Source organism: Bactrocera neohumeralis, unplaced genomic scaffold (assembly GCF_024586455.1).
Source record: "Bactrocera neohumeralis isolate Rockhampton unplaced genomic scaffold, APGP_CSIRO_Bneo_wtdbg2-racon-allhic-juicebox.fasta_v2 ctg440, whole genome shotgun sequence".
NCBI classification, from domain to species: Eukaryota; Metazoa; Arthropoda; class Insecta; order Diptera; family Tephritidae; genus Bactrocera; species Bactrocera neohumeralis.
This window is the reverse complement of record NW_026091437.1, coordinates 117,570-129,140: the sequence shown is the minus strand read 5'-3', so window position 1 is coordinate 129,140 and position 11,571 is coordinate 117,570. Positions and strand designations below refer to the sequence as shown.

Genomic DNA, 11,571 nt, shown 5'->3' with positions numbered 1-11,571 from the left:
ACGAATACATCACATATGAAGACGAAAGGCAACACCATACCGCTATTCCGTTACAGCGTACTCGCCACCAGCACCCCAAAAAAGATCAGCAGAACGAGCAACGGCCCTCGTTTCCCCACGACAGCCGGTTCACGCCCCGGAAGACCGGATTTCATCCGACCAAGGGCTGTTCTTTCGGGATCTAACCCGTTTGGGATCGGTGGGTGTTAATTTTTCCGTATCCTCCTGACCCCGGCTGGATTGAGTCCAACCCGGGCCCGGGGGAAATTTTTTTTCTTGGGCGCAAAACGGCTCCATCCAAACTAATTTAAACAGGTGCAACACAGGGAATGGATTTTTTCAAAAGCCCCTGTTCCCCCCTTTAAGACACATAGGGAGGGGACCACGCGTTACGTGGCCCCATGTTGCCTGCGCAAAACGCGACCCGGCCCCACGGCTGTGCAATCCGAAAGGGGGTCTGCGCGCCGCCCCCCAACCCAACCCGGGGAGTGGCCAACAGAGGACCTCACGGTCCCTAGAGCTCAATCAGGCAACATAGCTCCTCCGACTTGTCCCCTCTCCCAACCTCATCCTGTCTGAACCTCAAAGCAGAACCAACCAGCAGCTCTTGGTCCCTCTTTGTCTGTTTCCGTGTGTCAGACCGTCATACGTCGGAACGTGGCATCCGTCGTAGGTGGAGTGACTCGCCGGAGCATGCCCCATGCTGGTCTGCCCCGCAACTCACAACAGTGGCGTCGCCTGTCGCCTTTGGCGACAACCGCCCTGCCGGGTCACTGCCCAACTGCAACAACTTCCACCCGCGTCCCACTCCTCACCCCAGGGATCACCCACGGACACCTGCGACAAACTCGGCTACTTCAATTTAACTGCAACGGACTGCGAGGAGATAGTTGCACTTATGAATCGGGAAAGTGTATCGATAGCTGCGGTCCAAGAAACCAAGCTAAACATCGCTCAGATCTTCTGAGTTGCGCCGGTTTCAACGTGATACGTAATAGATCGCGAGCGAGATAATGGTGGTGGCCTATCTTTCATATTGCACAACACCGTGCAGTATCGTCTAATCGATGTGACATCGACCCCAGGGATACTACCCTAGAATGTCAGGGTATAGCTATCGGTCAGGCGATGCCGAGCTCGAAATATTTAATATATACATCCCTCAGTTACATGTTGCCCAACAGGATATCACCGGAACATAGGTGCGCTACTTCGTGGTGAAAACCCTTTGGTACTAGGCGACTTTAACGCGCACCACGATCTTTGGCATTCCTGCCTGTCAAATGATCGTAGGGGGATGGAGCTGGACATTCGATGAATATGCAACTCTCGCATGAGATCATCTGCCCATAATTATTTCGATCGAGAAGCCTCCCGATTTTGTTTCTGTGGACAACCGCACCTTTTTTAACTTTAACAAAGCTAATTGGGTCGGCTTCACAGAATTTACTGAGAGCACCTTCAACGCTCTACCCATTCCTATGGACGTATGCGTTGGCAGACATCAATTTCGCAAAGGTGATCGCGGCCTTTACCGCTCCCGCTTCATCCCGGCTGGAATCGCGGAAAATCCGCCCAATTTCCAATAAAACGGCGTTTTAGCTAATAGAGCGCGACACCTTACGCCATGCCGATCCCGGGGATCCCGAATAAGGGATCTCAATTTGGAAATTCGGCAGATGGTAAATAACATAAGCGGACGAAATGGATAGAGCACCTGAGGTCCTGTAACCTCTCCACCGGGTGAGTGAAGCTTTGGAGCACTGGCAGGCTCTATCTAACCCGAGGAACCGCCCGACGACCAGTTGAAGTTGAATTCAATGGTCATGCCTCTTCGGACCCGAAGAAGTGCGCGAGCTATTTTAGCCGGCAATTTACACTGCACCCTTCGGTAGACAAAGCTAAACGATGTGTTAACCGACGGCTGCGCAAAATGCCAAACGAAAGCGCGCCACTTACTTTCACCGATGAGGAGGTTCAGGGTGCCATCAAAAAAGCAAAATCATCCAAATCCATTGGCCCTGATGGAATCAACATGCTAATGCTAAAACATCTAGGCTCGACGGGAGTAGGATATCTCACCAAGGTCCTCAATCTGTCGCTGACCACTCTTCAAATACCTGATGTGTGGAAAGTCGGAAGAGTGGTCCCACTACTGAAACCTGGGAAATCCGCCAACAAAGGGGAATCTTATCGCCCGATAACTCTCCTCTCCCCAGTAGTGAAGACACCACCTGAGCCTAGCCAGCCACCAGCATGGATACCGAAAAGTGCATAGCACCACCACAGCACTTAGCGTCATAAACGCTCAGTTCGTGGCCGCAACCAGAAACCATCCTATGAGGGAACGATCCTCGTAGCGTTGGGCTTGTCAAAAGCTTTTGATACTGTCAATCACACAACGCTACTGCAGGACATCGAAACAACTACGCTCCCTCCAGGGCTAAAGAGGTGGACCATGAACTATCTGAGCGGTCGCCAGTCATCCGTACCATTTCGAGGTAAAACATCTAAACTGAGAAGAATTAAACAGGGGGTTCCGCAGGGTGGTATCCTCTCCCCACTACTGTTTAACTTCAACATCTCGAAACTCCCACAACCACCAGAAGGAGTTTCCATAACCTCGTACGCTGATGACTGCACGATATTGGCGTCGGGCAATGGAATCGATGGCATGTGTTCGAAGGTAAACAGCTACCTCTCCGACCTTTCTCGTTTCCTCACTGCACGAAATCTCACACTTTCCCCACCAAATCCACAGCGACCATATTCACAAACTGGACGAAGGAGTATAGACTTGAGCTTAACATTGCAGTCGACGGCGGCAAAATTCCGACTGTCAACAATCCTAAGATTTTAGGTGTAACATTCGACAGTCTATGCTCCTTCTCTCCTCATACGACCGCGATTATCGCCAAAGTACAGAGACGCAAACAAAAAATCCTCAAGTCGCTAGCCGACAGCACATGGGGAAAAGACAAAGAAACGTTGTTGGCAACATACAAGGCAATCGGCCGGCCGGTCCTCAATTACGCAGCCCCATATGGTCGCCTGGATGCAGTGGTACGCAGATGAGGAAACTACAGACCTGTCAGAGCACTGCACTCCGGACCACTACAGGATGTCTTTTGATGTCTCCCATTGAACACCTACACAGTGAGACGCTTATGCTCCCAGTTAAAGAGCATAATGAACTCCTCTCCAGGCAGTTCCTGCTGGGATGCTTTGGCAGAAATCACCCCTGCAGTCATCTGCTTGGAGCGGAACCGCCCCTAGGAGCATCAAAAGGTCATTCCTGGATTACGTCGACGACGTCGTACAATACGCCGACCGGACTTCGGACGCAACTAACTTCAGACAGGAACTGACCGCCATTCACAGCGGAGCCATCAACACCTTCACCGACTCCCTTCCCGTGAATGGTGTTCTTGGAGTCAAACCACCACCCATCGCAGACGAAGAGCTCCAGCTGCCGCGAGAAACGCGTGTGACCCTTGCGCAACTCCGTTCTGGATACTGTAGCAGGTTAAACTCCTACTTATCCAGAATAGACCCTGACATACCCGACGTATGTCCTGCATGCAACGAGTCTCCGCATGATACTGACCACCTCTTTGCATGCCCCACAAACCCCACCCATCTAACACCCTCCTCCCTTTGGTCCGACCCCGTCGAAACAGCACGTTTCTTGGGCCTACCGTTAGATGACATCGACGACAACACAAATGACATTTACCATCCCAACGGGGATTGAATTTTCCGTTAAAACAACAACAGCAACGGCCCTTTTTTGCGATTCCCGTTCGTGGCGACAAGACGTTTTTTTCTCCTGCGGTCTACAAGTGTGAAGCGAGTGACGACAGCAACGTTTTTTTATACAAGTGAACTTTTTTAAAATAAAACCGCATACAAGTGTTTTCTAATATTTCAACTAAAAGCGCATAAAAGTGTCTTCAGATTTCCAAGCACAAGTGCATAAAAGTGTTTTCCAATATTTCAACTAAAAGCGCATAAAAGTGTCTTCAGATTTCCAAGCACAAGTGCATAAAAGTGTTTTCCAATATTTCAACTAAAAGCGCATAAAAGTGTCTTCAGATTTCCAAGCACAAGTGCATAAAAGTGTTTTCCAATATTTCAACTAAAAGCGCATAAAAGTGTCTTCAGATTTCCAAGCACAAGTGCATAAAAGTGTTTTCCAATATTTCAACTAAAAGCGCATAAAGGTGTCTTCGGATTTGCAACTACAAGTGCACCAAAGTGTTCTCCAATATTCTTCAAATAAAACCGCATAAAAGTGTTTTCCAATATTTCAAATAAAACCGCATAAAAGTGTTTTCAAATTTTCAAATACATACGTTCAAAAGTGGTTGCTGCAAAATTCTCATTTTCACATATGTACATACATTCAAAGTGGTTGCTGCTAAATTCTCATTTTCATATACATATGTACGTTCAAAGTGCGTGCTGATAATTTCCTAAATCCATATATACGTTCGAAAGTGTTTGCTGATCAGTTCCTAAATACATATGTACATACGTGCACAAGTGGCTTACAAACCACAGTATATACAGTAGATAACCTTTTCGTGGTAGCTTTCTGAGGGGTGAATAGCGGCCATCTTGGATTTTCAGAGGTAGCAACACAGTGCTGTATATATTGAAGCAGTAAATACTTAGCAAATTTATTCTATTAAATAACAAAAACTATAAATATTGTTGCTTAATATAAAAGGAAATTATTTATTAATGACATATATTTACTAATATTCGATTTAAACGCCATAGTGTGTCATGTTTCGCCCATAAAAATATCATTTACTGATAGTCAGATATTCTTTATGTAGTGAGTTCTTATTAATAAAAAGCAGCTCTGTTCTTAGATTTCTCGGTGGTGAGTTTTCTTCTGAATGTATTTGTTTTCAATTGACAGACAGAAAACATAAAACGGTTTGTATTCGTAAGTTTTTGAAATATTATTACCAATAATTTTAATTTGGAAAGAAGATATTTAGGCATTTGAAGCTGAATTTTTAATACATCGTTCTAATTCTCATCCGTATAGTATTTTTGATAATTTATTTTTGAATATTTAAGTTTTGCATTTTCCACACCACCCCAAAGGTTTGCAATAAAGCGCGTTACAGACTTTTTTTTAGGTGTTCGGTTCTCCGGTAGGCCTATTTTAACCTTTTCAACTTAAAATAAACATATTTAATAATTTACATAAAAATTTAAATAAAAATATTGCACAAAATAATTTGATAATTAATAAAAATTGTTAAGCTCTCACAATAGATGCATCCAAAATCCTACAATTCTATTAAATATATTAAAATACAGAAGCTATCTTTTAGAAGGGGAGGTAGTTACCTATGTGAAATGCTCAAAAATTTTATGTGCCGAAAATGAGGGCTGGCTGCCTGCTATTAAAAATTCTTAAAGAAAAATATGTTCTAATTCTTATAAAAAGTATTTTAAAACGTTGGGTTGTGAATTTTCGTAGCAATAAAAAGGCTCTACAATTTTTAATATAAACTTTATTATTAACACTAATATGTATTCTTATTAAAAACTTCGACATATCTTTCATTTCAAACTCAATTTCCAATTGATGTTTTCCTATAACGGCTAACGAGTTGTCAATTTGTATATGTCAAACGACAAATTACCACCCAGGATTGTATCCTACTGCATGCAAAAATTTGGAAATACTTGAAGCGTGTTTAAAAATTGCACAAAAAAAAACTACTGATTTAACATTAAACAACAACTAATACCCCAATAAAATTGAACAGATATGCAAAGTAATTCAATATAATCACTTAAATAACGTAAACACTTGCATTATTTAATATCTTTTAAAGTCTCGGTCATCAAAATTTAAAATTTAAATGTAGTTTAAATGCTAACACAACACCCTGATTACCATGAAAGTAGCAAAAAAAGTGTAACACAACACCCTAAGATGTAGACGCTCACACTAATTAGAACTCTCAGAAATTAGAACATCCAGAAATTAGAACCAGAGTTTTTAATGCATTGGACGCTCTGAAATTAGAACTTGAAGTTCTAATTTCTGAGCATTTTTTTTTTTATTTTAAACACAACCATTTTTTGTTTGCATTGACCGCTCTGAAATTAGAACTTGAGGTTCTAATTTCTGAGAGCTTTTTTTTCATTTTTAACACAAGGGAATTCCCATTCTTGATTTTTATTTTACTGAACAAATGTAAAATAGAAAGGGGAATCCCCAAGTTATATTTTAGTTTTTGTTTTGCCTTATTTTCCTAATTTCTGAGAATTTTTTTTCATTTTTAACACAGGGGAATTCCCATTCTTGGTTTTTATATTACTGAACAAATGTAAAATAGAAAGGGGAATCCCCAAGTTATATTTTAGTTTTTGTTTTGCCATATTTTTGGTGTTTTTGTCATTCGTATGTGAAATTTGATACGCGTGGACATATTTTGCGAGACTCTACCGAAAACTAAAAATAACTTACCAAAAATGTCAAATAAACGTAAAAAAAACACTTTATCTTTGGAAACCAAAGTAAAGATATTAGAAAAGCTGGACAAAGGTGTTCAAGGGAATCGTCTAGCGCTAGATTTCAACGTGAGCAAATCTGCTATCAGCTATATCAAGTCAAATAGGTCATCTATATTAAATGCTGTTTCCAACACTTATCAGGAAGCATCAAATAAAACTGTGCATAGTGCCGAATATCCGAAAATGGAAAGTCGTCTTTATGAGTGGTTTTTAAAACAACGCGAAAGGAAGTGTACATTGACAGCAACAATATTAAAGGAAAAAGCTAAACAAATTTTTGGTGAAGAATACCCCGATAAAAATAAAAATGCATTCCGAGCAAGCGATGGATGGTTTACTAAATTTAAAAAGCGACACGGCATTCGTTTTTTAAAAATTGGTGGCGAGATTCTTTCTAGTGATATTGCCTCCATCACTCCATTTATTCACAGATTCCGTGCAAAAGTCACTGAGATGGGGTTAATAGAGTCGCAATTATATAATGTGGACGAAACCGGATTATTTTATCGTTGCCTACCAGATAAAACATATGTCTCTGCTTGTGAAAAAAGTGCGCCTGGATACAAAATTCAGAAAGAACGAATTTCAATTTTACTTGGTTCAAATGCTGATGGGTCTCACAAATTAGTGCCCTTAGTTATTGGAAAAGCTAAAAATCCCAGGAGCTTCAAAGGTTTTAAAAATCCACTTCATTACAACTTTTCCAAAAATGCTTGGATGACGTCTCGGATCTTTCACGATTGGTTTCACAAGATATTTATTAATGAAGTAAGAGGAAATAATTTTGCTTTTAATTTCTTTAATTTTAAAATATTTTTTTGTTTACAGGTCATCCAGTTTTCTCAAAAAAATAACTTGCCTTCGAAGGCTCTTTTGCTTATCGATAACTGCTCCGCGCATGCACCGATTGAGCATCTTCAAAGCAAAGATGGCAACATAGTTTCATATTTCTTGCCGCCAAATGTGACAGCAGCTGTGCAACCAATGGATCAAAATCCCATAAAGTTAACAAAACTTGTTTACAGAAGTAAGTTACTTGCTGAAATAATAGCTGAAGGTGGTGCACTGAATAGTCTGTTGAAATCCCATTCCATCCGAAAGGCAATAATATTTCTGAAACAAGCTTGGGATGAGATAACTCCAAAAGTGATGAGGAATTCTTGGTCAAAGTTGCTAAATTGGGACTCTGACCAATACGACAGCGATGATGATGTGCCACTAGCAGAGTTGCTTAACAAAAATGAGGACTGCAATGAATCTCTCCAAGTAAATCAAACTCTTTTAGCAGAAATTGATCCAAACAGTTTCATGTGTATTGCTGACATCGAGAAATGGAATGAAGATGAGTTTGAAGACCGAACTGGTGATGACCTAAGTAGCGATGATGAGTTTTCTGATAGCAGTGAAGACGATGTTGTTGATGACACACCAGTTATTTCAAATGTTATAGCTATTGAAAGCGTTAACAATTTAATAAATTGGTGCAACAAGAGTGAATTGTCTTCCAGTAAGCACATGACCAATCTTTTGGCCCTCCGTAACGATATTGTTATATCGGATTTAAAGAAACCAAAAAAACAAACAAATATTACTGATTATATGTCAAACAAAAATTAATTTTGAACTGAGCCCTTATCCTGAGTTTTTAATTAATTTCTGAAATTTTTAGTTGTTTTTTTTTTTAATAATTGTTATGTAATGAACTGAATTGTTATGTTTAAAAAAAAAAATAAGAAAAGAAATAAAAAAATGTTTTTATATAGTTTTTGGAAGTGGCTTAACTCTTAGTTTTATTATTCACGTTAAAAAAAAACCGTCCAGAAATTAGAACATTTCGGAAATTAGAACTACCCCAAAAACAAAGTGGTTCTAATTTCCGAGCGTCTAGCTTACCATATATGGCAAACTATGTAGTATTCTCTATCTAGTAAGCAATGAGCAATGTGGAGTCTGCACAGGCAGAGATGCCCCGTTATTATAATAAAAGTATTTTTGAGAGTTGGTAACACTGTAAGGTTGGCACCATCAAACATGTCAACACATTAATTACATTTATATATTTTGAAATTTGAAATTGAAATTTAAATACACGATGTTATAAGCAAAGTTGATATTATGTTGTCGATTCAAAAGTCTTGTTTTAATGCGTTCTTCAATTCGAGTGGAACTGAGAGTACAAATACCGTCAAATGTTTGACAGCAAGTAAGTGGTCAACTTTTATATGGGAAAATGGAATTGTCGTTTTACTCTATCTTACTCGTAATTTTTCCTTATTTGCTCACCGTTTAGACCTACCCTGGACTACGACAAACATTTTAAAACCAAAGTCAGCTCAATCAGCCCAGCCGTTCTCGAGTTTTAATCAGACTAACGAACAACAATTCATTTTTATTTATATAGATAGATAGATAGATAGATAGATAGATATCATTCGTAAATAATTTAGTATATAAAAATTTGTTTGTGGGAAGTGCTTCTTTCCAAATATTTTTGATTGCGTCCAGCTTTTGCTAACTTCCTGTTGTCTTTGTGGATCGTTCGCCGTTTCACTTTAGATTTCGTTGCACTTTGTTTAGTTGCCTTCGTAAATCGTCACTTTGCGCAGTATATGCAAGGGATTGTTGCTTTATAATAACAATGTTACTTTTGTAATTGATGCACCGTTACTTGATTTTTTTTTAATTTTTTAAACTTTTATTGTCTAACAGAAGCTTTTTCGTTGCTCCTGGCAGTTTCGCCAATTATGTTCTGCGCGAACGCCGGGTTGTTTTTGAAAAGATCACAAGAGAAGTGAATCTAGTGAGTTTTGTTAACGTACTAAACTCAAAGATCTTTATTTCACATTCTTTTATACAATTACTTTCTTAAGCCTAGATACAAAGATTCATCTTACATTCTAAGAAGTGCAGAGCTTAGGTGTTAGATAATGATGATGTGTAATTCTACTTAAAGCATGCCATAAGTTGTAGGCCGCTTCCTAATTGGCGATGTGTCAATGACATATTTGACATATTCGTTTAGTAAAGAAACTATATATTTATTGTTTATTTTATACATAAGTGCTGATAGCTATTGGTGGCGTTAACTTGTATATTTCTCTTTAAATAATTTTCTGTTTTCTAAGGGGATGTCGAAGAGTCAATTAGCATACAATTTTTGTTGCTGAATTAGTCGAACCATGCGAAGACGACCAAAAGAAATCAACTTTTTTCATTCTCTTCATAAATTTTCGTTATTTTCATAAACATTTCGATGCCATTCCGAGAATGATTATTTAATAATAGCAAATGCCCACACAAGAACATTACCAAACCACATCAGAATGTGTTTGACACATTGCTAAAATAACACAAGAAGATAATTATCCACTCCAATATCGCAAATAAAAGCACCGATGGCAGTTTAGGGTGAGGGGCGAGTGAGCGATAAAAAAATACTATTTGCATGCAAAGTTGCGGAATTCAAACTTTAATTTGGCAAGGCGCCATCAAAGAAGTGACTTTGTTTAAAACTAGCATGACGATAGCCGGATAATTACTTATACATATGTATTTAAAAGTTACTCCTACTCCCATATACCTCATATACAAATTTTAGAAGTGCAGATTAATTATACCGCATATTACTATGAGCAAATACAATAGAAAGACTTTGTACATAATTTTAAAATTCTTAATTTATTCCTCAAAATCTATTTCGCCCTCACAGAGAAATCTCCCTTGGCCCCAAACACTTGTGCTAGCGTTTTTTCTAATCGTCGAACCTGTTTTTCTCTATTTCTTTAAATGAAAATTCACAATTTACAAAAAATGCTTTGTAAGTACCTTGCATTACTTTGTATTGTCGCATTTCACAATATTTATCAATACCAAGAATTGGTGCGTAAAGTAATTTTGTTTTAGTCAATTTGTATACAATAATTTCAAGTGGCAGGATTGCATTGGCATTGTATTAATATGTTTAAGCGGGGTTAAAAGTTTCTTAGTAATACGATCAGCTCTTTCTTTCGTTTGAGTGCAATGCTTGTTTGCGTTGTTTTATTTATTGTAGCTATGAATTCGTTTAACACGTCAGCATTTTTACAAGTGGCTATATGATTGACATTATCGTCAATCGAAAAGCGAATTCGCTTTTAGAGCATCATAAAACGACGGGTATCTCAAATACTAATGAACATTTTGACGTGAAATTTAGCAAAGATATCACCAACACCACTACCAACTTACTGGAAAAAAATTTACCGATTCGAAAAACACGCGAAGTATAAATTAAAAATTAACCTTTCAATTTGATACTACTGTGATCAATAACTACTCCCCGTTTAAAATTAGAATTCTCCTGAATTCTAATATTAATTTTATAACTATTCGATTGCGTAAACTGACAATTACAATTATGATTATTACAATGATACATATACTCAAAATATTACATCCTGTATCATAAATTATTTGGTTATGAGTTTCTAATTTCCTTATATTCTTTACGTTGTTTTGATTTTGTTCAACTATTTGTTCGAATGACAATTTTGTAGTAAAATTCTTTAATATTTCTTTGTTATCATATCTCCTGATTTTGTACCAAATAATATTTTTTATTGCAGTATCATCAATTTTCTTGTAATTTCATATTTATTGAATTTTTAATAATTATTGTGTCTACACCTATTTCAATAATTTCAAACTTCCTATTTTGTTTAACTTCACAATCTTCTTTTATAATATAATGTGAACTTAACCTTAATTGTCTTAATTATTTATTCTCTTCAAATTTATAAATTTTACTATATAAATTAAATACTTCTTCTTCTTTACTGGCGTAGAAACCGCTTTCGCGGTTATAGCCGAGTTAACAAGAGTGCGCCAGGTATTCCTCTTCCTCTGTTTCCTGCCATTTTGATACACTATTCGTAGAACCTCCTGTATCTGCTATTACGTTTCACCTTCTCTCTCAAACCATTTTGAAGTTTCGATGAAACTACTTATGTCCGATATGCTTTTGGTGGAAATCCATTCAAGGTT

At 38.2% G+C, this 11,571-nt stretch overlaps 1 protein-coding gene across 1 annotated transcript; it reads left to right on the top strand.

The window, feature by feature from the left end:
* Positions 1-6,242: 6,242 nt before the first annotated feature.
* Positions 6,243-8,307, top strand: LOC126767160 (jerky protein homolog-like). Its single transcript, XM_050484745.1, has 2 exons — positions 6,243-7,317; positions 7,378-8,307. Exons 1-2 carry the CDS (start codon positions 6,508-6,510, stop codon positions 8,164-8,166), a joined length of 1,599 nt encoding a protein of 532 aa, XP_050340702.1. The 5' UTR covers positions 6,243-6,507; the 3' UTR covers positions 8,167-8,307.
* The last annotated feature ends 3,264 nt before the right edge of the window (positions 8,308-11,571 follow it).

What these genes read in the sequence shown, in the direction of transcription:
- LOC126767160 (XM_050484745.1), top strand. Translation starts at nt 6,508, where the DNA reads ATGTCAAATAAACGTAAAAAAAACACTTTATCTTTGGAAACCAAAGTA. An exon ending in ACAAGATATTTATTAATGAA is followed by an intron (nt 7,318 to 7,377) that starts GTAAGAGGAAAT and finishes TTTTGTTTACAG; the next exon opens with GTCATCCAGTTTTCTCAAAA.